This window comes from Perna viridis, chromosome 13, assembly GCF_037379345.1.
Source record: "Perna viridis isolate PV_CMFRI_1.1 ecotype Kerala chromosome 13, ASM3737934v1, whole genome shotgun sequence".
Lineage (NCBI taxonomy): Eukaryota > Metazoa > Mollusca > Bivalvia > Mytilida > Mytilidae > Perna > Perna viridis.
In genome coordinates, this window is record NC_142457.1 from 31,365,452 (window position 1) to 31,390,047 (window position 24,596).

Genomic DNA, 24,596 nt, shown 5'->3' on the forward strand with positions numbered 1-24,596 from the left:
ACTTTTTTGCAATAAGGTAACAACCATTTTATTCTGAGGTGGGGGATTGGTAGATTTTGGAAATAAATATTCTGGCCCTGAAAAAGTTGAAAATAAATATTCTGGCCTACACTTCCTAGAAAATAAATAAATATTCTGACCTCAGTCCAGATACTTTATACATTGAAATGAAAATAAATAATCTTGCCCTGAGTATTTGAAAATGAATTTTCTTACCTGAAAAATTTCAAAAATAAATATTCTACCCCCACAAAATTTTGGCAGCCCCTCAGAATCCAATGGTTGTTCCCTAAAACTGCATGTATAAGATAACAAAAAACATAAATAAGACAAGGCAGTGGAAACATACATTAATTTTATTCCAAGGATATTTCCTGAAAAAATGCAGGTTTCAGGAAATGTATGTGCACTTACAATGTTTTCATCTTCAAACATGTCCCTGAAATGGTCTTTTGGTGGTACATGCCTTTTTAAAGGTAGCTATGTCATGCCTGAGTATCTTTCAAGGTGGGACTGTTCAGTCTCCCATGCAGGAGACAGGATCTTTGTGGGAGATAGCTAGAGCTACATTTCTAATAAAATGTTGGAGGATGAACAGGTACAAATGTATGATGGTCAGGCAATTTTTAAAATTTTAAATTTTAAAGGGTTGATTTTACAAGGTGAAAAAAACAAGTCTTCAATTTGTTATAGATGACATATGATGTACATTCACATTTGTACTGGTAAAATCATACTAAGAATCACAAATATTTTACACTTAAAGAACTTTTTTTGTGAAATTGGCCAATGGACTGGTTTATAAAATTTAAATCAATGAGAAGAAAAAGACTCCTTAATAACAGTCTCCTTATTGTACAAAGAAACAAAGTAAATGAGCAGGTTTGACTCCACCTAAAACTGCATAGATCATAGCACAGGTGTACCGGTAGGGTAAGTGTCCTCTGCCATTTTCAAAACATCCACTAAGTTAGTCATAAAAAGTCAGATTCAGGGTTGATGAAAGAAAAAACGAAAACTATGACATGTTGAACAAATTGGCTCGCATGCCATGCTGATGGAAAATGGCTAAAAAATCATTAAATGCACTTTGAATGGCCTTGTCAATGAAATTATTTTTTAAATTTCAGGAATTTCTCACTTAGTTTATCTGTGGCAAAGGGACTGTTTACGAGAGACTTTAAAGTTGGATTAGTCCATTCTGATGGCAGAGAAACCAGAGAAGTCATTGACACAGACAAATTCTTCTATGGGACTGTGGATGGTAAGTCAGAATTATTGCCCTTTGAGATAGAAAGATTACATGACTGAAATTACATTAAGTCAGCCAATGATTACTTCATTTAAAAAAAAATATTAATGATAGAGTAGCAGTTACTTTAAAGTAAAAAAATTGTGAAAAAAAAACATGGAAGTAATATCATCCATTTTATTTGAAAGAGCATACCACTGACAAATATCATGTGGTTAATTTCACTGTATTATTATTGAGTTTGGATTGAGCAAAGCATTGTGACTGCTGCACTTATATCTCTTGTGAATGCACTACAGTCATGACAATGAAAGTCACTTAAGATAGATGTCAATCTATCTAGAGTTGGTACCAGGGTCATAGCGCCTGGTATGGCAGGTACTGCTGGAGCATAACCAGTAATTTTTGTTGGTATGTCATGCAATACCAATAATTTTTGTAAAAAAGAACAACAACAAAAATGGGATATTTTACTCGGTATCCAAAACAAGTTCAAACTTATGTGTTCATTACCCCTGTGGTACCAAGCAAGATTTGGATGCTATACTGCTGTTTGTTACTATTACTAAATATGAGTAATCACAGTCACTACCAGTAATGATACTAATGTATCGAATGAAATCACTAATCATTAGAATCTTCTAATTTCCTCATATTTTCCCAAAGTTCATGTAACTGTTACTTAATACAGGTATGAGTAATCACAGCCAGTACCTTTATGATACCAATGTATTGGTTCATTTAACTACACTTCTGGTTGTAACTGTTACTTAATATGAGTAATCACAGCCAGTAACTTTATGATACTAATGTATTGAATGCTAATTGAAGGTAGTAGTGGATAGTTAGAAAGGTAAAAACTGGAAGTTCATGTATACACATGTTATTTTATAATTGGCAATAATAAAAGTTGTGTCTATTGAAAAATAACATAAATTTTCCTTGGACACAATTTTTATCATAGCCAATTCTTATAAATTAATTATAAAACATATTTTTATCTTTGAACATGAGAAAAGTAGCTCTGAATTTTACTGAATAGGGGTGTGTCAATATTTTTTTTTATCCATTGAGATATAACAAAATTATTTTAACCAACCAGATGACAGTATTTATCTCAAATTAATTTATTACTCTTAAAGGCATTCAAAGTTATTCATTATCCCACTCCAACAAATTTATTATTTTGTAGAATTTTAGAATTTAGAGACCCTTTCAATCGATATGGAATTCTCTCTCATAGTAGAACCAATCAATTTCTACATGTATATAATACTATTGTATTTTTATCTTTAAGGCGAGACAAATTCTGAAGTTCATGCTTTTCTACATGATGACGCCATTTCAGCAACAATTTCTGTACCAGGGGAGAGCTACATTATTGAGGTATTTCAAAATTTAAACAATGTTAAACTTTTATTATAACCTATTTAAACAAAGTATCTTTCGAATCAAATCCCTTCATGTCAGTTTCAATACTTTTTGAACAAGTGTCAACTGAACACTTTCATTGTAGCTGCCTTATCCAAACAAATTTCTCAGTCCCATCTTTATATTGCTTAAAAATGTGAAATTTTTATGGCATTTTTTAGCTCACCTGGTCAAAGGCCATGTGGACTACATGTATTGCCATCTATTGGCGTCCGTCGTCATCGTCCATTAAAAATTTTTCAAAAATCTTTTTCTCTGAAACTGCTGAGAGGAATTATTTGAATCTTTGCACATATGTTCCTTAGGGTATCTTGCACAAAATATTTGTTTAGATTTTTGATCTGTCAAAAAAATGTGGTCACCGTTACTAAAATTAAAACATAGAGATCATAATGTAGTTTTTTGCATATATCTCCAAACCGTTAGATTAAGCCAAATTTTGACACAGGTAAAAGTGTTCAGCATGATGAGATGTATCTGTGGGCAAATTTTCATTTTACTCTTTCTAGCCATTTAGGAGTTGCTGCATTTTTTCGACGTTTTTTTGCTATTTTTAATGTTATTTCTTTCAAAAATCTCCTCTGACCCTACATGACCAATTGGGATCAAACTTAGTATGAATGTTTCTTGGGATATTTTGCTCAAAAGTTTTGTGTAGATTTTTGATCCATCAAAAAACATGGCCGCCATGACTAAAAATAGAACATAGGGGTCAGACTGTAGATTTTTGATTATATATCTCGAAAACCATTAGGTTTAGCCAAATTCTGACATAGGGTAAAAGTGTTCAGCATGATGAGATCTATCTGTGATCAAATTTTCATTTATATCTGTTAAGCCATGTATTGATCCTTATGATAAGTCCTACCAAAGTCTTCTTGGGTCAAAATTATTAGTAAACTTCTTGTTAAATTTATTGCCATTGAAAGACAAAATTTAACCAGGTGAGCGATTCAGACTCTAGGAAACCTCTTGTCTGTAGACCTTTTTGTTTTAAATGTTGAGTACATACCTGCAAGGTAGACCTAGGGTAAGGGAAATAACAGTGATGTGTTTGTATCATATTCAAGCTTTCTTTTGAAACAGAATGAAATCAGTCCAAGTTAATTTGATGCTTACATAAGATTGATGTCAAATGCTAAATACAAATGTTCCAATGATCTGTAAGAGTTTTGTCCCTTACCCTAGGTCTACCTCCTTAAATTCATTAAAGCTTTGTTTTCTGGCCATTTTAAGACAAAGCAACTCTGATGCACCACTTATTCGAAATTTTGGTTGTAAATTGTGGTCAATATTGTTCTTTGATAATAAGAGTTTTGCGCTCAATGGAGGAAATCCCCCGTATATATATAAATATAGACACTTGGCAGGTATGTGAATATGCAATTAACGTGCCATACACATACTTCCTTGAGGTATACAGGGGGTTGGGTAGAATAGTAAAATATTCCTTGCATTTTGTGCTTGAACAAAGGCTTTCCTTCAGTTAAGAGAATAGGGTCTATACTTCAGGTAAGACCTGTGACACTGTCTTAAATATTTACCAATAGCATGTACTGTATGATCTAAATTTATCTTCCCGAAGCCAGATAGGGTTGTTTTGTTGACAGTAGAACCAGTAGAATTATGATGATTTAAACATATGAATATTTTAATTTTTGTGAAATTCTGAATAGTTCAGCGTTACAGAAAAATATTTTCCATTTCATGTAACCTATATGTGTAACATGGTATTTGAGCCACACCTCAATACTACATGTACTTCAATGGGGTATCCCAATACACTAAAAGCAGGCATGTAAATTGTGCAATCGATTGACAGTTGACATTATTTATTCACGTTTAGATAAAATGATGATTCCATATCATAAAAACAATATACTATGTTTTTATTTTTGTTTTCTGATGTTTTTTAATTAAAATAATTGTTTTCAATTGTTGATTAGATTATTGCAAATAAACAAGTTTTGATCATGATGCAACATAAACAGCTTCATGTTTTATTCAGCGTAAATCAACCCAAAGTCATTTATATCCCATACTCTAAGCAGCAATTGAAAATCATCCTTAAATATTTTTTTTCCTCAGCCTGCGTGGCGCCATGTTGACAGTATTGCTAGAGCCAGTAGAACTATGATGATATATAAAGGCAGTGATGCTAAATGGCCAAAAGAAATGAAGGATGCTGAAAAGGGGGGAAAGGGGTAAGTTATGTTTTACATGAAGAGCTCAAATTTCAATGTTGTGTATACTGAATGGGCTTGAACTTCACTTATATTTGACTCTCTTCTGAAAATTTAACATAAATTTTACTTTTCAAAAACAATCATTAAAAAAATCAAATTGAAACATATTTGAACGTCAGGCCTTGATGGTGGTACCTCTTGTATTCAGAAATTGCTTCTTTTGCTGTTTTGGAGATTGGACTCACATTTAAAAAAAATGAAAATTGTTAAAAAAATATATTAGGGATGAATGTCTGAAGTTGAATATTTGGTCTCATTTGTCATTAAACAACCAAGTTGAGTTATACCAAAGGTCGATAAATTAGTCAAGTAGTAGTCTTTGTAAGAATCAGGTATATGTGAAAGTACTATTGTTTGTGGGGTACTAAGTTTAGTGGTTTTCGTGGGTAGGCCAAACCATGAACCAATTCAAGAATCCACAAAATTGTATTTCTCCCCCTATCCACGAAAATTGGTATCCACAAATTAAGGTACTTTCACAGTACACCCCTCAAAAAAAGTACACATTTTTATTTTTGTTAATTAATTGCTTTATGGGTTTATTTGATGAAATGTATATTCATTCGTTTCCAATCTGTCTGGTCTAAAGAGAGAATTATGATAACGAACGTTGAATGTATAATAGTGCCATTTACAGAGTTATCTTTATTAATTTTCGATTCTACAATACATTGTGTTTTAAATTTATATAACCCCTAGGACGTAGGATTATATTGGAAGCACATGCTTATTTTTGTTTACTGTAACTTTTAACAAAATATCCAAAATTAAAATATATGTTGTCTTTCCATACTTGTATCACATTTTGCATGAATCTAATTAGCTGCAGTGCTTGTTAATAGGACCTTTTGACATGTGATGGTATAAGGCCTTGGATTTTAACATCTAAATCCAATGTAATGCATGTAAGGCTGATTAAAAAATTACAAAATCCAAATTTTGGTATCAAAACACTTGTCAATGTAAAAATCTTCCTGTTCTGGGGTCTTAAGTGTCAGTCTCTGTAAGAATCAGGCAGAGGTTGAAATATGGTATGAAAAAAATCACCATTTTGAAAATGTAATTTGACTATTTTCACCATCAGAATCAAGGAAAAAGGAGATTTTATATATCATGTAGATAAATTGAGTTATAATTCATTGAATTGCACTGAATGAACATTTCAGGGGCAGATAACTCTGTCCAAAATCTCATTTTCAGACATTCCATTGAAAAGCTTCTGAACAAATCCAGTGAAGCAGAGGTCAAAAAGTGGCCTTAGAGAAATCATCCTCAATTGAAATTACATTGTCAGATTAGTGGGTTTTTGACATGCATGTTGCTAAATCTTTCCATTTTGCCTGATTCTGACAAATACTTATACTTATTTAGAAATCTCCTAATCTGATTGAGTTTTAAGGTTAATCACATGTAAGAAATGAACTGGTTTGTGTAATTTTCTACGAGTTAACCTTCACAGAAATGAGAGGAACATAGTGATATATATTTATCTATAGATTAATGGAGTAAATGATTCTTGATATTTATATTTTAGAGCATTTTAATTTGCCTAAACCAAACCCCTTTCACACAAATATCGATAATAATCTAAAGTAACGGTTAGTAAGCTATAAGTTCGGTAAATTCTTTTTTTAATTTCAGGCCAGCTTTTTGTGGAGCATCTCATATTGAAAATGATAATGCAGGATTTACTCCGCATGATGAAGGTAAAGGTCAAGGTCTCAATTATAATCTCCCCTTTCTTGCTGCTGACCCTAAACCTGTTGTCCAAACAAATTTATCTGTGTTTTATTAATCAGTTTATTAATTTCAACTTTAGTAACAGTCCGCCTAAGAATCATGGAATTTTCACTGAAAGTGATTTATTGATGTCAGATATTTTATTCAAAGTGACTTTAAATCAGTTGGATATATAAGAAAAACAATGAATAAAATGAAAAAATGAAAAATGTTTTCACCATTACCATAGCAACAACCACTCCTTAGCAACCACTAATTTAGGGCCTAATAATCACAAAAACATCACAATTTGAATGTATTTTTTTATATCTAATGGTGGAAATTTACCACACTAAATAATTATATTAATGAAGTGTGTCCTATAGAAAACAATTTACAATAAAGTACAAAGCAATCTGATTAGTTATGATCTGGTTACCATAGCAACCAAAATTCTTAATTTTTGACAATTTGAAATATATGAAAATAGGCTGTCTTCAGACCCGTTTTGCTAACAAGAGCAAGAAGATATTAATTAAATGTATGCATGGATGTGTAGTAGTTGCTCTCCACTGAAACATATCAAAAATAAAAATATGTAGCATATCTTTGTTTTCTGCTCATTTGGACCTTAAATCACCCCCATAAAGACTTTTCTTCCTCTTAACGCTTTTCATACAAACATTGTCCAGATCATAACTTTTTTGTCTTTTGACCTAGACTTCAAATGTTTGGTATGTTGGTATATCCTCTCGGGGCGGAGTGTCTCATATCAGAGTGAGTGACCTTTGACCTTGACCTTTAAACTTAAGGTCAAATAACGTACAAATTTTGGCAAAATACGATACACAATTTTGTCTGTGCCATTACTTTTTGGTCTTTGTACTTAGATATCTGACCTGTTTGACAAATAAGTAATCACATCAAGTTAGAGTGAAATGTTCCAGATTGGATGACTTTTGACCTTGGCCTTTGACTCCAAGGTCATATGACATACAAAATTTTGGCCAAATATCATACAAAATTTTGGCCGGGCCATAATTTTCTTTTGTCTTTTTACCTAGACATCTGATATTTGGTATGGGGTTATGTTTTCTCAAGGTGAGTCGCCTTGTACTAGATTGGTTGACATTTGAACTTGACCTTTGACCTCATGGTCAAATAACATATCAACGTTTTACTTGATGAGTGTTAATGAGGACAGATGTCATATGACAGATACTAAATTGTTTTTATTAATTTCTGTATTTTGAGAGAATTCCATAAGACACAAGAATAATATTTCTTGTTTTTGTTGATCAACTCTTGACATTATATCCCATTTCCATTTTTTAACTCCTGTTTTACTGAAATACACATCTTATCAAAATGTCCCAGGATTACATTCTTTTGATTTTCACTAGAATCTTAGTTTCCATGATTACTGTTGTAAACATGAACATGTAGGTTCTTGTTTACAGAATATTTCAAAATGTTTCATAATTTTGTTGTTTAAACATAATGTCACAATACTGTGACTTACTCAACATGGAATTTTGTGCCAGAAATTTAGATAATAACAATTGGAAAATCAACATTTATCATATATTATGGAAACATTGAAAATGAATAACTAGAGACTTAAAAGAGCCTGAATCGTTCACCTGGTTTACCATTTGTTTATCAGAAAAAAATGGCAATGTACAGGCTAAGTTAAAATTAACTCAGGAAATGCTTTTAATAGCATTTTATGACCTGAACCAGAAGGCAACAGTTTTTGAATTATTTTTAAAAAACTCTTCTGACCCATATGTTCCATTTTTAGTATAGGCAGCCATATACATTTTTAATGGATTAAAAAACACAAGTCATTTCGAGCACAATACACTATAGAATTAAGATGCTTTATTTCCATTAACTGATCTTTAATGGTTTTAGAGAAGAAGATTTTCAAATTGCACATGTACATGTGGAAAAATTAAGAATTGTTTCAGGAGCCATAACTCCTACATTAGTAGATGAATCGTTTCGAAAATGTTGGTATTGGTCAATGATGATTGGGGGTTTTTACGGTCTTGACTATCCTTACGGATCTCGAACGACTGCCCCTTACAGGGATTCTGTTAGTAAATGTCTGTTAGTAGTTGGAGGTAGCGGAGCCCAACCTTCAGGATACCCAACCGAAGAACTCAGTCAGAGTATATCTTACTAGTGGCTGGGCTGCTCTGTTGACGCACTGGCCTACTCCCAGACCCTATGTGGGTCCAAGAGCGTTTCCCCAATCTAACTGTTTGGGAGTACGTCAACGTGAAGAGTGAAATGTTGGTCAATCTTATAATGCTGAACTATATAACCCTCCAAAAAAGGGCAACAACCTTTGAGTTGTTTGCAAAAAGTTGCCTTCTGACCCCTATGTTCTATTTTTAGTAATAGGGCTTATGTTTTTGTCATGGATCAAGAATCCCAACATTCATTTTGTGTGGAATACCATACAGAACAATTGTTTTTGAGGAGAATATTTTCAAAGTTGTACATACAAGGAATGCCAAAACAACTTTTATAGGGGTCATAACTCCTACATCAGTTGTAAATATCGTTTGCAGAATTTCGGCATAGGTTTTCTCTTAATCCTGGACAATATTATCTCCTGCCAGAATTTCTTTAAAGGCAATGGTTTTTTTAGTTATTTTTAAAAAATGCCTTTAGACACCTATGTTATATTTCTAGTAACGGCGCCTATGTTTTTTTTTTGTTCATGAATCATTAATCCCAACAGTCATTTTGTGCACAATTATCTAGAGGAGGAGAATTTTGAAAATTTGTCGATGACAAGGGACACCAAGCGATAGCATAAGCTTACGTGGCCTTTGGCAAGGAAGCTAAAAATAAGAAATGTTTGTTTACTGGCCTGTTACCCTACATCTGTTACATGCAGCTGTCTAGAAACTATGTGAAAACCAAACATGGGTAATCTAAAATTATACATTTCATTTTGTCATGGCATTTAAGAATAAATTGCATAATTGTAAAATGCAAACTACTTTAATTTATAGTCAATAAGTTTACATGATCTTCCTACTTATTATTGCCCATACATGAGATCAGAAGTAAACTTTAATACAGTCTGTGAAATGTAAAATATATATGATGCAGACTTCGTTTGGATGCTGATTCAATATCCTTGATGCATCCGTATATGACTTCAGTTATATAATCCTGCCTTTTATATTTAATGAGGTATGATACCAAAAGTACTAAATCGTGATGTTTTTTTTACAAAAAATTAAGTTTTTTTGTCTTCTTTGGCATATTCCTTGATATATTTTTCCATGTATTCAACTATGTTGGAACATGGACATAAACATGTAGATAGATTTATAAGAGAAATACATTTAGAAGGACCTAGGAATTAGAGTGTTAATTCAGGTGTAGAAAAGATTGCAACAAAAATGTAATTTGAAAAAGATTTTTGAAAATGATTTTTATAGGCATTAGAAAAGATTGCAACAAAATAAAATTTAAAAGATTTTTGAAAAAGTCAACAATTAGTACAGACAACTACAATGAACAGAAAGTGATGGCAATAGCTCACACTGACCTTCGTCCCAGATGAGCTTAAATATACGATGAGAAAACCAACCTCTTCTAACTAAATTCTGTTACTCAGAATGTTAGTTTAAAACGCCAGACTTTGATTAATTTAAGTTTTAATTAATCTAAATTAAATATCATCGTATTGGAACAAAATGTTAACTTGATCTGTAACTTATCATTGTTAACTTATCATGTCATTATCTGCAAGCGTTTAGGAAAAAAGTCCTTAAAACGATTATTTCTGTAAATTTTGCCAAGTTCAAGGCCAGTAATTTCGGTAAAATCATTGAAGCGAAACCATACAAACTTGTATTGTAAACTTATCATGGTTAATTTATAATAAAAATCATGTCAATATGTAAAGATGTTCCGAAAAAAATGTCAGGAAAATGGTTATTTCTGTGAATTTTGATAAGTTCAAAGCCCGTAATTTCAGTAAAAATTATCGAAAAGTAAACTTGACTTTTAACTTATCATGGTGAACTTATTAATCAAAAAAATATTTCAATATCTGCAACTGTCTGGAAAACTTAAGATGGACTGATGGACTGACGGTCAGACGGACAGGTCAAACACATTATACCCTGCGCAACTGCATTGCGTGGGGTATAATTATTTAAGCCCAGAGTTCTTCTCCTTTGAAATTAAGAGAACATATATTCCATAACATATGCAAAAGATTAGTACTGCTACTGGAGTTACGTACAATAATGTGATAAAGGGCAAGTGATTCTTTACATATACGACATACTGTGAGGTGCAATTTTGCATGAAATCAGTCATTAACTTAAGCCAAAATTGTGTATGTCATTTGACCAGAAGGTCAAAGGTCATGTTCAAAAGTCACACATCTTGGTACATGACACTCAACCTTAGCGGGAAATACCCACATACCAAATGTCAGGCAAAACTTTGGGTGGTATTTTTCCAAAATGTGTATCTTATTTGACCATGAGGTTGACAGGTTAAGGTTTGTTTGGGTTTAACGTCCGAGCAGCAATATTTCAGCTGTATTCAGACGATGAACATGAAATGGATGATAAAATGAACACGAAATGATGATGAAATGAAAAAAGGATGGGACACAAGGATAATAGGGTCGACAAATTTTGATTGCCACTAGAAAAAAGGGGGATGGGTAATTAGTCGCCTTTTACGACAAGCTTAGCACTGCTGCAGGCCTATTGTTTTAAAACCTGGACCTGCACGGGGTGACAGATTAAGGTAAAATTTCATCTATTCTGGTACGCAACACTCCACCTTGAGAATATATACCAACATACTAAATATTAGAAGTCTAGGTCAAAAGACAAAAAGCGTTATGCTATGGACAAATTTTGTATGAATGGCATCAAACTTTGGTATGTAATTTGAGCATGAGGTCAAAAGTCAAGTTCAAATTTCAACCATCCTAGTATGTGATGCCTGGCCTTCAGGTTTTATAATCCCATACCAAATATCAGATGTCTAAGTGAAAAGACAAAACAATTTTAGCCCAGACAAAATTTTGTATGGTATTTGGCCAAAATTTTGTATGTCATTTGACCTTGGAGTCAAAGGTCAAGTTCAAAAGTTATCCTATCTTGAACATTACACTATACCTTAATTTGATTTACTTACATACCAAAAATCAGATATCTTGGTAAAAAGACAAAAAAAATATGGCCAAGACAAAGTTTTTTATGGTATTTTGCCAAAACTTTTATGTTATTTGTCCTTGGGGCCAAAGGTCAAGGTCAAAGGTCACCTACCTAAAACATTACTCCTTGCCTTGGTGTGATATACTTAAATGCCAAAGATCAGATATCTAAGTAAAAAGGCCAAAAAATAATAGTACAGACAAAATTATGTATCATATTTTGCCAAAATTTGTTATTTGACCTTGAGGTTAAAGGTCAAGGTCAAAAGTCTCCAACCCTGGTATGTGACAATCTACCCTGAGAGGATATACCAACATACCAAATATTAGAAGTCTAGGTCAAAAGACTAAAAAGTTATGGTCTGGACAAAGTTTGTATGAAAAACATTAAGAAGAAGAAAAGTCCTTACAGGGAGTGATTTTGGGTCCAGATGAGCAAAGATATGCTACATATTTTTATTTTTGATATGTTTCAGTGGAGAGCACCTACTACACATCCATGCAGACATTTAATTAATATCTTCTTGCTCTTGTTAGCAAAATGGATCTGAACATAGCCTATTTTCGTACATTTTAAATTGTCAAAATTAAGAATTTTGGTTGCTATGGTAACCAGATCTAAACAAATCAGATTGCTTGGTACTTTATTATAAATTGTTTCTCTTAAGACATACTTCATTAATATAATTATGTAGTTTGACAAATTTCCACCATTAGATATAAAAAAATACATTCAAATTGTGATGTTTTTGTGTTTTTTGGCCCAAAATTGGCGGTTGCTAAGAAATGGTCGTTGCTATGGTTACAGTGAAAACATTTTTCATTTTTTTATATTAATTCTTGTTTTTCCATTAAATCCTACATATTGCAAGTCAATTTGGTTCATGTCTGACATTGATAAATCACCCACTCCATGATTCTTAGGTGGACTGCTTTAAAATTATATGAACAAATACCAAACAGAATTATGTCAGCAAACACATCACACAACACAAATAACTAAAAGAAGAAGTAGGAAAACGAAACGCTGGAAACTCACAGAAAAGTCGGCTGACCTTAAGGTAGGTAGTCATATGATTGTTATGGTATATTTGTCTGTGCCATGAAAACTGATTTGTTCAATGTGTCATAGTTTTCCAATCCTCTTTTGTCTACCCAGGACTTGACTTTTTATTAGCAACTTGGCAGGTGTTTCTAGAAAAGCAGAGGACGCCTACCCTACTGGTGCACCTGGTCCATGCTCCCAGTTTTTAGTGGTGTCCGAGTTGCTCATTTGCTTTTGTTAATTTGTATGTATGATTTTAGTTATTTTATTTTCTTTGTTGTGCATGTCTGTTTTCCATGTCTGGTCTTTGTCCCTGGATTACATTCTTTTGATTACTGCTATACATGTAACCTTGGTTCCCTTGATTACTCTTTGCTTACTGCTATACATGTAACCTTGGTTCCCTTGATTACACTTCGATTACTGCTATACATGTAACCTTGGTTCACTTGATTACTCTTCGATTACTGCTATACATGTAACCTTGGTTCCCTTGATTACAATAAAACATGCATGTTCATTTGGTCAATAAAATTGAAGTAATATGAAGTCCTTGAAAAAAAAATAAAAGATTTGTATTAAAGAAGATTTAGCTGTAGTATTTGTATTCAATTTATCTTCATTCTTTAGCGCAGCAGAAGTTGGTCAAAACTTTTCAGTTTCAAAGATGATGTCATTTAAGATATATTCAGAGCATATTTGAAGCATATTTCCTTTTTTAATATTGCCATTTGTGGCTGCCGTTGGTTGTAGTTGATTACTGGAAATGGTAACTTTATTGTATACTTTCAGATGAGCATGATACTCCTCATAGTAGAAGAAAGCGTGCCACAGGAAAAAATGTTTGTCGATTGATTGCTGTACTAGATTACAAGTTTTACCAGAGTATAGCTGCCAACAATATTTATGATGCTGCTAACTATATTGTAAGGTTACATCCCAGGAAAATTTAATGTTTCAACTTAAATTTGTCATTACACAGCTACTTGTATACTTTTGAATTTAAATACTTATCAACTATTTGGGATCCAGCAAATTTGACATGGCATTTCAGGATTTAGAAAACTAAGACACGGCAATGCTGGAAGTCTGTAGATATGGATATTATAAGGACTTTGGGTTTAAATACTGATTATCAGAGTGGATAGTATTCGTGGGGTGCTAATTTTGGTATATTTTATTTTGTTTATCTAAAAACAAAGTAAACCCTCCAAAATATTTTCCCTGTGGCTGCATGGTTCATGTACTTAGTGCAGAAATTAGCATCCACCAAAATTAGAAACACTAAAAGTATTTGTATGCCTCTTTGCCTTAAAAAATGTAAAATTTCACACCCACCAATAAGCTTGCCCATGCAGACCATCACTTTAACTGGTAGATTTATCATTAGGACTTAAATGTAAGCATTTGTAAGAATAAGCCAAAATTAGAAAAATCAGAAACATGCATGTTAAAACCCCACTGATCTGACCAATATAATTTCACTCAAGGATGCTTCCTTTATTTGAAAAGACCATAATTTGATCTCTGTATCTCCGTTTGCTCAGAAAATGTCAATGGAATGTTAGAAAAATGAGGTTTTTGACAGAGTTATCTGCCCTTGAAATGTTCATTTACAATATTTCAATGAAATTATAACTCAATTTACTTAAATGATATAGCAGATCTTGTCTTTTGTCGTTAATTCTGATAATGCAATTAGTCCGTCAAACATTTAAAATTGTGGATTTTTCCATACCATGTTTCACCCACTGCTTGCCTCTCACAAAGACTGACACTTAATGTGCCAGAACTTACTTAAAGGCGTGTTTACACTTATGAAGACCTTTTGGTGATCAGTGATATATTTACTGTTTCATATTTAGGTGATAGGCTTGTGGATTTGTTATGTTGCAACATATTTATTCTTTTTTTTTTTAAAATATAATATGTACTAAGGAGTGTCTGCAGGTTGAATAATATCATGAGATATCTGCCAATTCATATTATTCTATAGTGTATCAATCAATCAATTCACTTTTTTCAATCTATTTACAGGTAGGGATTATACAGAAAGTGAATTTAATCTACAAATCAACGTCTTTCTCTGTTGGTACTGGATATGGAGTGGAATTAGCCTATGTATGTATTAACCTACTTGACTGTATGCTAACCTCAGTGATCTCAGGGTAGCATGCTAACCTCATCAGGGGTCTCATGGTAGCATGTTAACCTTATTACTGGTCTCAGGGGTAGCATGTTAACCTCATCAGTGATCTGAGGATAGCATGCTAAACCTTATCAGTGGTCTCAGGGGTAGCATGCTAACCTCCTCAGTGGTCTCAGGGACAGCATGCTAACCTTAGTTGTCTCAGAGTACCATGCTAACCTCATTAGTAGTCTCCATGGTCTCAGGGGCAGCATACTAACCTCATCAGTGATCTCCATAGTCTGGGGACAGCATATTAACCTCTGCAGTAGTCTCAGGGTGGCATGGTAGCCTTGGGTGAAGGAGGTTGTGTGTTATAATCCTTACCTTGTCACATCAAAGACCTTGAAATTGGTAATCATTGCTTCTCAGCCATTAACATGCAGTATTTTAAGGGGAGGGGGTAGAGTAGAGTAGTGACTGGTTGGCTAGAAGTCCAACTAATGTGTCTGAGTGGGTAGCATGTCTACCTGTAGGCTGTTGCTTCTGAGAGCTAGCACAATAAAAATCTTGTTCAGTGTGTTGGAGTACTTCAGAGCAGATCCCGGTCAAATGGTCACTCGTTCTTAATCGTCTTGAAATGCATAAAATATCTGCCAAAGGACATTGAAACATAATCAATCAATAAATTATCTGAAATTGCTTGTGACTATTGTGTTAATCGGGATCTTTACAGGAGATATATTAATCGGGATCTTTAGAGGAGAAATGTTAATCAGGATCTTCACAGGAGATATGTTAATTGGGATCTTTAGAGGAGATGGTATGAAATTCCCTGTCAGTCTTTGACTAAGAAAATCGTAAAAAAGAATAGGAAGGAAAGTAATGAATACCTTAAAGAAGGGGAAGGGGTTTAGAATACCAAAAAAAAAGGGGGAAGGTTTATTGTTGTAGGGTATTAATATTTTACTTCGTTTTTGTTTTTGTTTTTTTGTTTTAACCATGGTTGATTTTGATTTCTCTTCATTTGAAGATACACCAGGGACTAATGTTGGTAACTACAGGTCAAACACTTTATAAAATTATATTTCAGTAATTATACCTCTGCTCTGAAGGAGAGAAGGATATACTATTTTACCCATGTCTGTATTTTCATGTGTCTATGTTTCAGTTCTTTGTGTGCATCACATTTTTTTTTCTGTCACCGTTTTTCAATAACTAATCATTGCAGTGGATTGAAATTTTAAGTAGCTATCTTTGTAAGAATCATGCAAAATCTGAAAAAATGTGATACACCCCAAAAAAGGCTACATATTTTTGTTTTTGTAATTAAATTGTTTTAAGGGTCTTTATTATGAAATGTGTAATTATTCATTCAAATCTGTCTGCTCTTAAGAGATAATCAACATTAAAAATCCAATAGATTCTGTGCATTCTATACAATTTTTACCTCCTATGAGCACGGGTTATATGAAAACCAAGTGTTAATTTCTGTTTACTAAAGCATTTTACACAAAATATCAAGAATGAAGATATGTAGGCTTTCCAACTATGTATCACATGTTGCATGTTTCTTAGCTGGAATGATACTTAATACATTCTTAGCTGGAATGCTACTTAACACATTCTTAGCTGGAATGCTACTTAGCTGGAATGCTACTTAACACATTCTTAGCTGGAATGCTACTTAACACATTCTTAGCTGGAATGATAGTTAACACATTCTTCTGGTAGTTATGTGATGTAGTAGGATTTTTTTTCTGAAAAAATTGACAACAACTTCCTGTTCACCGAGGACTTTGCTTATTTTCCTTATATCATGATTGAAATTGTGGTATCGCTAGTGAGTAATCACTCACAAATTTCTTGATCTCAATTTTGGCTGAAGACACAAGAGGCGCCAACTCCAGTATCCACTGGCAAAACCTGCTATTATGTTATCTTAATTCTTTTTTCAGATGAAGATACACCAGGGGCCAACTCCAGGCCAAACCCACTATAACATGCCTAAAGATTGGACCAATTCTTATGACCTTTTAAAGGTAGAGAACATTTATTATGCTTCGTATTTTTAATATGAATGAGGTAAAAAATTGTTTTCTGATATGATGTAATTCAGTCTTTGTAAAATAGGGATAAACAAATGGCCTAATACCACTAATGAACTTTGACCTGGGTGAGAAGAAAAAGTGGCACCTGGGACAGACAATAAATTCTAACTGACAGATTGATGTTGTGCAAGAATATCAGTTACTCCGTTACATTGATTACTCAGAGTGAAGTGAATTAGAGGTTTTAGAATCCTTGGAATGCTTAATAAAAAGAAAGGTAAAATAAAATGAATACTACAAAGAATTATTTCAGATGCAAACCAAGTACCAGTTTCAAGAATTATTTTGGTGTTCAGGTGGACATTTAGGCATTACCTCGGGGTTTCAAGATTAGTGGGAAAATGAATCAAACTTTGTCCAAGAATATTTTAAGTTGAGTGTTCTAGTTGTATTCTGTTCGATTTTAGTGTTCCCTTATATCCAAATGTATGATATGGATTGGTCCAAGTTACACCCAAAAATATCCGTGCAAAAATGTATGGAACTTTATGGAATAAGTAATTAAAGGGCTGTGGCCATATGGCACTCGTATTTCCCTCGTCATACATAAGTTTTACCTAATAATAATTTTACCATCAGTACAGTTTGGTTCTACAATGGTTGCCCCATCTTTTTATTAATGTGAAGAAACTAGTCCTCTTGGAATAGAAATAATTCATGAAGACTAAATTTTATCATTGCTTTTCTATGGGCTGGCCATGTGTGTCACTATTTTACCCCATCCTGTCAATAAGGAGGAAAATAATGCAACATGAATGACCAGCTTGTGGTAAAACAGTGATAAGTGGAGTCTCAGTGAATTATAAGTAACTTAATATCAGCAGAATCAAAATAGACAAGGACATTAGAATCCATACACATGGCCAAAATGAGAAAAATTGAAATGGAGACAACCCACATGTACACAACGTAGATAACAGAATAAGATAAATAAATAAATAAAACTAAAGATAAAAAAAAAAAAAAAAAACAAAACAAAAAAGAACAAGACAACTGAAGCACTTGTATTGTGAAATTTGCTATATGTGGAAACATTTATTTACAGCTTATAACAGTTACACCTCATGAAACATGTAATGTTCCCAATCCCACGCACACGAAACATGAAACACAATCCCACAAAACATGCACAAAAAGCACGATATATGAAAGGCACACGAAGGTCTGTCAGAAGTATTCTTTTCAGTAATTGGTATATTTTGAAATCTAACTTGCAAAACGACACTAATAATACTTTATGATATACAGTGTATGTGTTCGTCGTATTTTGTTGATTGCTAACATCTAATTTTACATTAATATGTATTATACTTTAATAAACACATTCGATATACACAATTTTTAAATGTCTATAAATGTTTTGATATAAAATCAAGTTAATTTTTGTTATTCATCATACATTGCGAAAACATTGTCATTGGTCTATATGTATGAAAATGTTGATAGTTTTTTTTAGAATTGAAGAAAAATTCTGAAAAAAAATTAGTTGATGAAGTGATTTTACCATACAATCATGTTGCTTTGAATATGAAATAAATAGAACTATTTTTATGTGTAAAAAATGTCCATATTTGTTGTATATGGATCTTTGGAAACACATTTTCTTTGTTCCAGGATAACAAAAATACCAAATTTGCATAAATTATTGGTAAAAAGTACTCTTTTTTTAAAATAATTTAGCTATTTTAGCTAATGCAATACCATCTTACTTTTCTAAAAAAGAAAATATTGCATTGTTGATATGAAAAGTGTCCATTTTTATTATACATGGTACATTACGAAAACATTTTGACTGGTCTTGGAATAAGAAACTATTGAAATTTCATAAAATTGGGGTAAAATATACTCAATTTTAAGATAAGTGAGTATTTTTTGCGTATGCGATACCTTTTTATTGCTCTAAATATGAAAAGAAAATAATTTTTATGTAAAAAATGTCCATATTTGTTGTATATGGATCATTGGAAACACATTTTCCTTGTTCCAGGAGAACAAAAATACCAAAATTTCATAAAGTTTTGGTAAAAATTACTCTACTTTGAAATAATTTAGCTATTTTAACTAATACAATACCATCTTATTTGTCTAAAAAGGAAAATGTTGTTATGAAAAGTGTCTATTTTTACTATAAATGGTACATTGCGAAAATATTTGACTGGACTGGGAGTATGAAAATATTGAAATTTCAGAAAATTGGGGTAATATATACTTAATTTTTATTCTCAAAAGACAAACATTTACCTCTAGGGGAATGATCGCCATGAAATCATAAACAGTTATAGTTCAGGAAACTTTTCCCCGATCATTCTGGAAGGCCATTCAAATGTTTACATTATTTTATTTTATGTACAAATAATTTTTGAATGTTTGAAACCAATTAATTCCTACAAGTATTGATCCCTGTCATAAATATTGTCTTTGCAATGTAAAAGGAATATTGATTTTGGCCTAGAAAACGATATAACAACGATATTCCGTAAAATTGATTTACCATATGAGCTATTTTTATCATCCAATCAGAATACAGAACTGTTGCACGAAGAACCTTGCAAGATACATGAAGAACGAAGCACGAAGTGTGCACATGAAAGGCACACGCACATGTAGCCCACGCTGCACGATACACGATCCCATGAAACAAGCACACAAAGTACATGATACATGCACACAAAGCACACGAAGCACGCTAAAATGGGAATGTTACACGTTTCAGGAGATGTACAGGATCTTCCAAAAATGATCTCTAATTCTTTAGAATTCCTGAGCTTACAAACATTGCAGGAAATGTATTTACATGTATGATCTTACAGGCTATGTGTCACCCATGGCATGAATTTTAGTTGGAGTCATACTTTAAAATAAGCCTTTTTTCAATCATTTTTTTTAACAGGAGTTTAGTAAAGGTGATTCTGGTTCAACATGGAATGAATATTGCCTTGCCCATTTGTTTACTCACCAGAGTTTTGCCAACAATGTGCTGGGTCTTGATTTACATGTATGATCTTACAGGCTATGTGTCACCCATGGCATGAATTTTAGTTGGAGTCATACTTTAAAATAAGCCTTTTTTCAATCATTTTTTTAACAGGAGTTTAGTAAAGGTGATTCTGGTTCAACATGGAATGAATATTGCCTTGCCCATTTGTTTACTCACCAGAGTTTTGCCAACAATGTGCTGGGTCTTGCCTACATTGCCAGTAAGAGTGTAGCCAATCCAGGAGGAGTCTGTTCTCCAGGTAGGTATCAGCTTTACAGAAGTTGTGGGGGGGGGCCAGACCTGTGGCTTGATATTTTTGTGAATAATTTTGTATGAATTATAACAACGTCCTTCTCTGTTGGCTCGGGGTATGGAGTGGAATTAGCCTACATATGTATTAATCTACTTGACTGTGTGCTAACCCCTTCAGTGGTCTCAGAGTAGCATGCTGAGCTCCTCAGTGGTCTCGGGGTGATATGCTAACCTCCTCAGTGGTATCAAGGTAGCATGCTAATCTCCTCAGTGGTCTCAGGGTGATATGCTAACCTCCTTAGTGGTCTCAGGATAGCATGCTTACATCCTCAGTGGTGTCAGGGTCTTTATAAATTTGCAAAAGTTTCTTCCATATGTGTTTTGATTCCTTAATTGAGGTAAGGCTTTTTGATTTTTGTTTTCACTGAATTAATCAATATGAAGGTTGGCAACATTTTATCAATTATCTCCCTTAGAAGGTTTATTTATTTTCAGGTTACAACACTGGGTTAACTACTACAAAATATACAAGTGGAGGAACTGTCTTGGCTAAACAATCTCAGCTTGTTACAGCTCATGGTAAGTTTCATGTCTGTTTGTCTGTAAGTAGTCACTAACTATACTCTAGTTCAGGAAAAGTTAAATATACTATTACAAGTTTGATGCAAATATGTCATATGTCTGTAAATAAATGCTAAATACTTCACAGGCTAAAATTCACATGCATCTTTTGTCTTTCTGTATATATGTTAATCTTACAATGTACAATGGCTTTAATTCGACAGTGACAGTAAGAACCAGCTCACAGGAATTGTTCAGTCTGTTTGTCTGTAAACTGCTTCTGTGTACAAAATCAGAATGAGACCACTGTCATGATCATTACTGGTTAAAGTTTACAGTTTGAGTAAATTTTCTATAGATTTAATTGACAACACATAGACATAGAAACTTATTTCCCTAATTGTTGGACTGTAAAATGACTGCTTTTCATGGATGTTTTCATTGATTTTCTGGTCAGTATTTAAAAATATGTATTTAAACATGTATACCACTAAGTCACAATTAATTTTACATCAATTTTGATTGACTGTTTTCTTTCAAAATATTAAGTATGAATTTATGATGCAGTAGGAAAGTTCTTTTATTCAAAATAAGATAAACCATTTCAACATGATCAAGTTAAAAAATGTTTTACAAACTATGAAGTTAGAAGGAATATGTGTAAACGTTTTTATAGATTGTTCATCAGTGTATGAACATCTCCTAAACAGTTTCTTATACCCCCACTCTATGAATGAATGCTATGGCATATTTGAATGACACTGTCCCTGTCTGTCTGTCCATATTTTTGTTGCAATTATTTGTCTTCCCTATGGATAAATTGATTTCAAATTTGGTGTGTGTCTTCATGGGCATACATTGTAAATGATTTTGGTTGCTGTTCAGTGTCAACTTTCTTTATAAGTGATTGTATGCCTAGAACCACATCACATGCAACTTCTTATTATTCCTGCACTGTTTTTTTCTTTAATAAAAATATGACAATATGTAAGCAGAAAGTAAGAAAATTGCAGATGTTGCTAGAGTTATCTGCCCTTTATAATGTTCATTTATAGTACAGTGCAATACAATTATAGCAGATATGTGCCTGGCTTCATTAAAAGTCTCAAAATGAGATTTCCTCAACTTATAGTTTGACCAATCTGAACACTTGAAATGGAAGATTTAAGAAAAAATTCAGGCTTTGAAGTAATTCTCAACTTGAGATTTTTCTGAAGAAACCTTGGTCTGATATTACTATTTCTGTTAATTGATTACTTGGTATTACTGTTTGTTATAATCTGTTTGTTTCTTCTTTTTCATGTTACAACAGAAATAGGTAAGTTTTATTGTGTGCAAGATTCAAAAAAATATTTCATCAGATTGAAATAAGATAAGTTTGGGGAACTTGACTATCTTGGAGTGAACATATTTTCACTTTTAATTGTCTGAGTATTTTTTTTCATGTTACTATACTATCTAGTTTTGCATATTTCCATGAATGTATGTCCTTTTTATGTTCATATCTGCATCAGGGCATGTCTTTTTGATGGTCATATCTGCATCAGGGCATGTCTTTTTGATGGTCATATCTGCATCAGGTATGTCCTTTTGAAAAATAACAACATAATCAAACATCTGTGTTAATTTATCCCTTTACTTTCTACTTTAATAGTGATATATCCAGAGAGAAGGTTTTAGAAAAAAGAGGGTCTCAGTTATTTATTTATCAATTTTTGCCTCAAAAATGAAAGAAATATATTTTCCAACATAGGGTTTAGTTTCATCTCAGATCCGCGACTTTCTTTACACTCCATGATTAAACTGACTCTAGAAAAAAATGACATTTTATAGGGGCTCCTATTTAGTACAGGAATGTTTTCAACTTATATTTGCCATAGGTGTTCCAATTTTAAGCTGATTTTAGCTTTTTAATTTCTGACTTTACAAAGGCGTAAGGATTCTTCATTTTACTATAATTAAGTTCCAAATTTTGACAATTTCTTGTTCCTGCTGTTACCACTTAAGTGTAAGTGTTTGTAAGAATCAGGCCAAATGGGAAAAATCAGAAACATGCATATGAAAACCCCACTGATATGACAATGTAATATCACTCAAGGATACTTCCTCTATTTGAAAGACCATTATTTAATCTCTGCATCACTGGCTTTGCTCAGAAATTTTCCAATAGAATCTTAGAAAAATGAGTTTTTCTGACATAGTTATCTGCCCTTGAAATGTTCATTTTCAGTGCATTTCTATAAAATTGTAACTCAATTTACCAAAATAATATGGAAAATCTTGTCTGTTTTCCTTGATTCTGATGGTACAACTTGTCAAATAAACTTCCAAAATGGTGGGTTTTTTCCACACCAAGTTTCACCCACTGCCTGATTCTTACAGGGACCGACACTGAAATCATCTTTGATGTTATGAAAGAAAGAATTTTCAAGCAGAATGCTCTCTTTATAAACACATGAAACATTTATACAGAAGTGGTTTTATTAACAGATAATAATTGATTCACAAAATCTGATTTAAAAAAAGGAACTAGGACATAATTCATATTGTCATTGACAGGGCATAACTGGGGAAGTGAACATGATCCTACATCAGGAGACTGTGCCCCTGGATCTCTTTTAGGAGACGGAAAATATTTGATGTATCCATATGCTGTGACAGGAGAAGATCCGAACAATGATGTAAGTTCAAAGGTCATGGATATTTAATAGTTATTGAAGCACCAATTAAAGTGTATATCCAATAATTGGAGTTTTCATGGTTTGGTCATACAGCATATTTAAATTTGAAATGAATATTGAAATATACTGTAAATAACATGTATAAACTTAACTTGTCAAGCATGTACTCTGTGCCAATTTCATAAAAAAAGTCTCAATTTCCTTAGTTTCTTTCTTCAAGTTTTGACCAATCAGATCACTTGAAATTGAAGATTTGAGGAAAAACTCAGGATTTCAGGAAATTCTCAATATGAGAATTTATTATGAAACCTAGGCCAGACCCAGTAAGATTCAGACACGACCTATGGTAGTTGGTGGTGTAGAAAAAAAAAACAGGAACAAACAATGTGTTTTTAGGTCTACATATATAGTCATATTTAGATCTTTTTTATCTTCTTTAGAAAAACATACATTCATCCAGGACATTCATCTCCCACTAAAATCTGCCTCATCAAATTAAATCTTGAACAATAACTCTGGCAATATGAAAATTTTATACACAATCTTCAAACTTTTTATTTAGAAATTTCAACAATCAAATGACCATTAAGACTGATTTCGTGGTTTTTAAATATCTGAATGAAAAAAAAAACTGAATTAGATTGGTTTTTGACTCTTTTGAATTTTCTCCTGTCTGAATTTTACAGACTGCTGCTCCAAATGAAGTACAGAGACCTTAAAAATGTAGAAAAAGATTAGTTCAGTTATATCCTTATTGGAATTTACTAAACAACATTCCACCTTGATCCTAGATTCAGTATTTCAATCTTTTCATTAAGCAGAGTTACCTCCCTTCAATTGTAATTGTGAGCAGTATTTTTTATCAAGCTGTAATGGGCAATATCTGGTTTCTGTTTTCTAATGTTTACTTAGCAGTTTTTCCTGGCACATGCTACTAGGAAAAGGAATATAAAAATTGTGACTTTGAGAAAAAAACTTCAT

General features: G+C 32.7%; 1 protein-coding gene across 1 annotated transcript in view; it reads left to right on the forward strand.

Moving 5' to 3' along the window:
* LOC148600325 (ADAM 17-like protease) overlaps positions 1-24,596 on the forward strand; it is a 47,269-nt gene that overhangs the window by 7,835 nt on the left and 14,838 nt on the right. The window contains exons 3-12 of the mRNA XM_088558134.1: positions 1,131-1,264; positions 2,550-2,638; positions 4,772-4,887; positions 6,571-6,635; positions 13,698-13,831; positions 14,943-15,026; positions 16,992-17,075; positions 20,233-20,380; positions 20,869-20,979; positions 23,494-23,615. Of these exons, the coding sequence (XP_088414260.1) occupies positions 1,131-1,264; positions 2,550-2,638; positions 4,772-4,887; positions 6,571-6,635; positions 13,698-13,831; positions 14,943-15,026; positions 16,992-17,075; positions 20,233-20,380; positions 20,869-20,979; positions 23,494-23,615 (1,087 nt within the window). The remainder of the gene's footprint in view (positions 1-1,130; positions 1,265-2,549; positions 2,639-4,771; positions 4,888-6,570; positions 6,636-13,697; positions 13,832-14,942; positions 15,027-16,991; positions 17,076-20,232; positions 20,381-20,868; positions 20,980-23,493; positions 23,616-24,596) is intronic.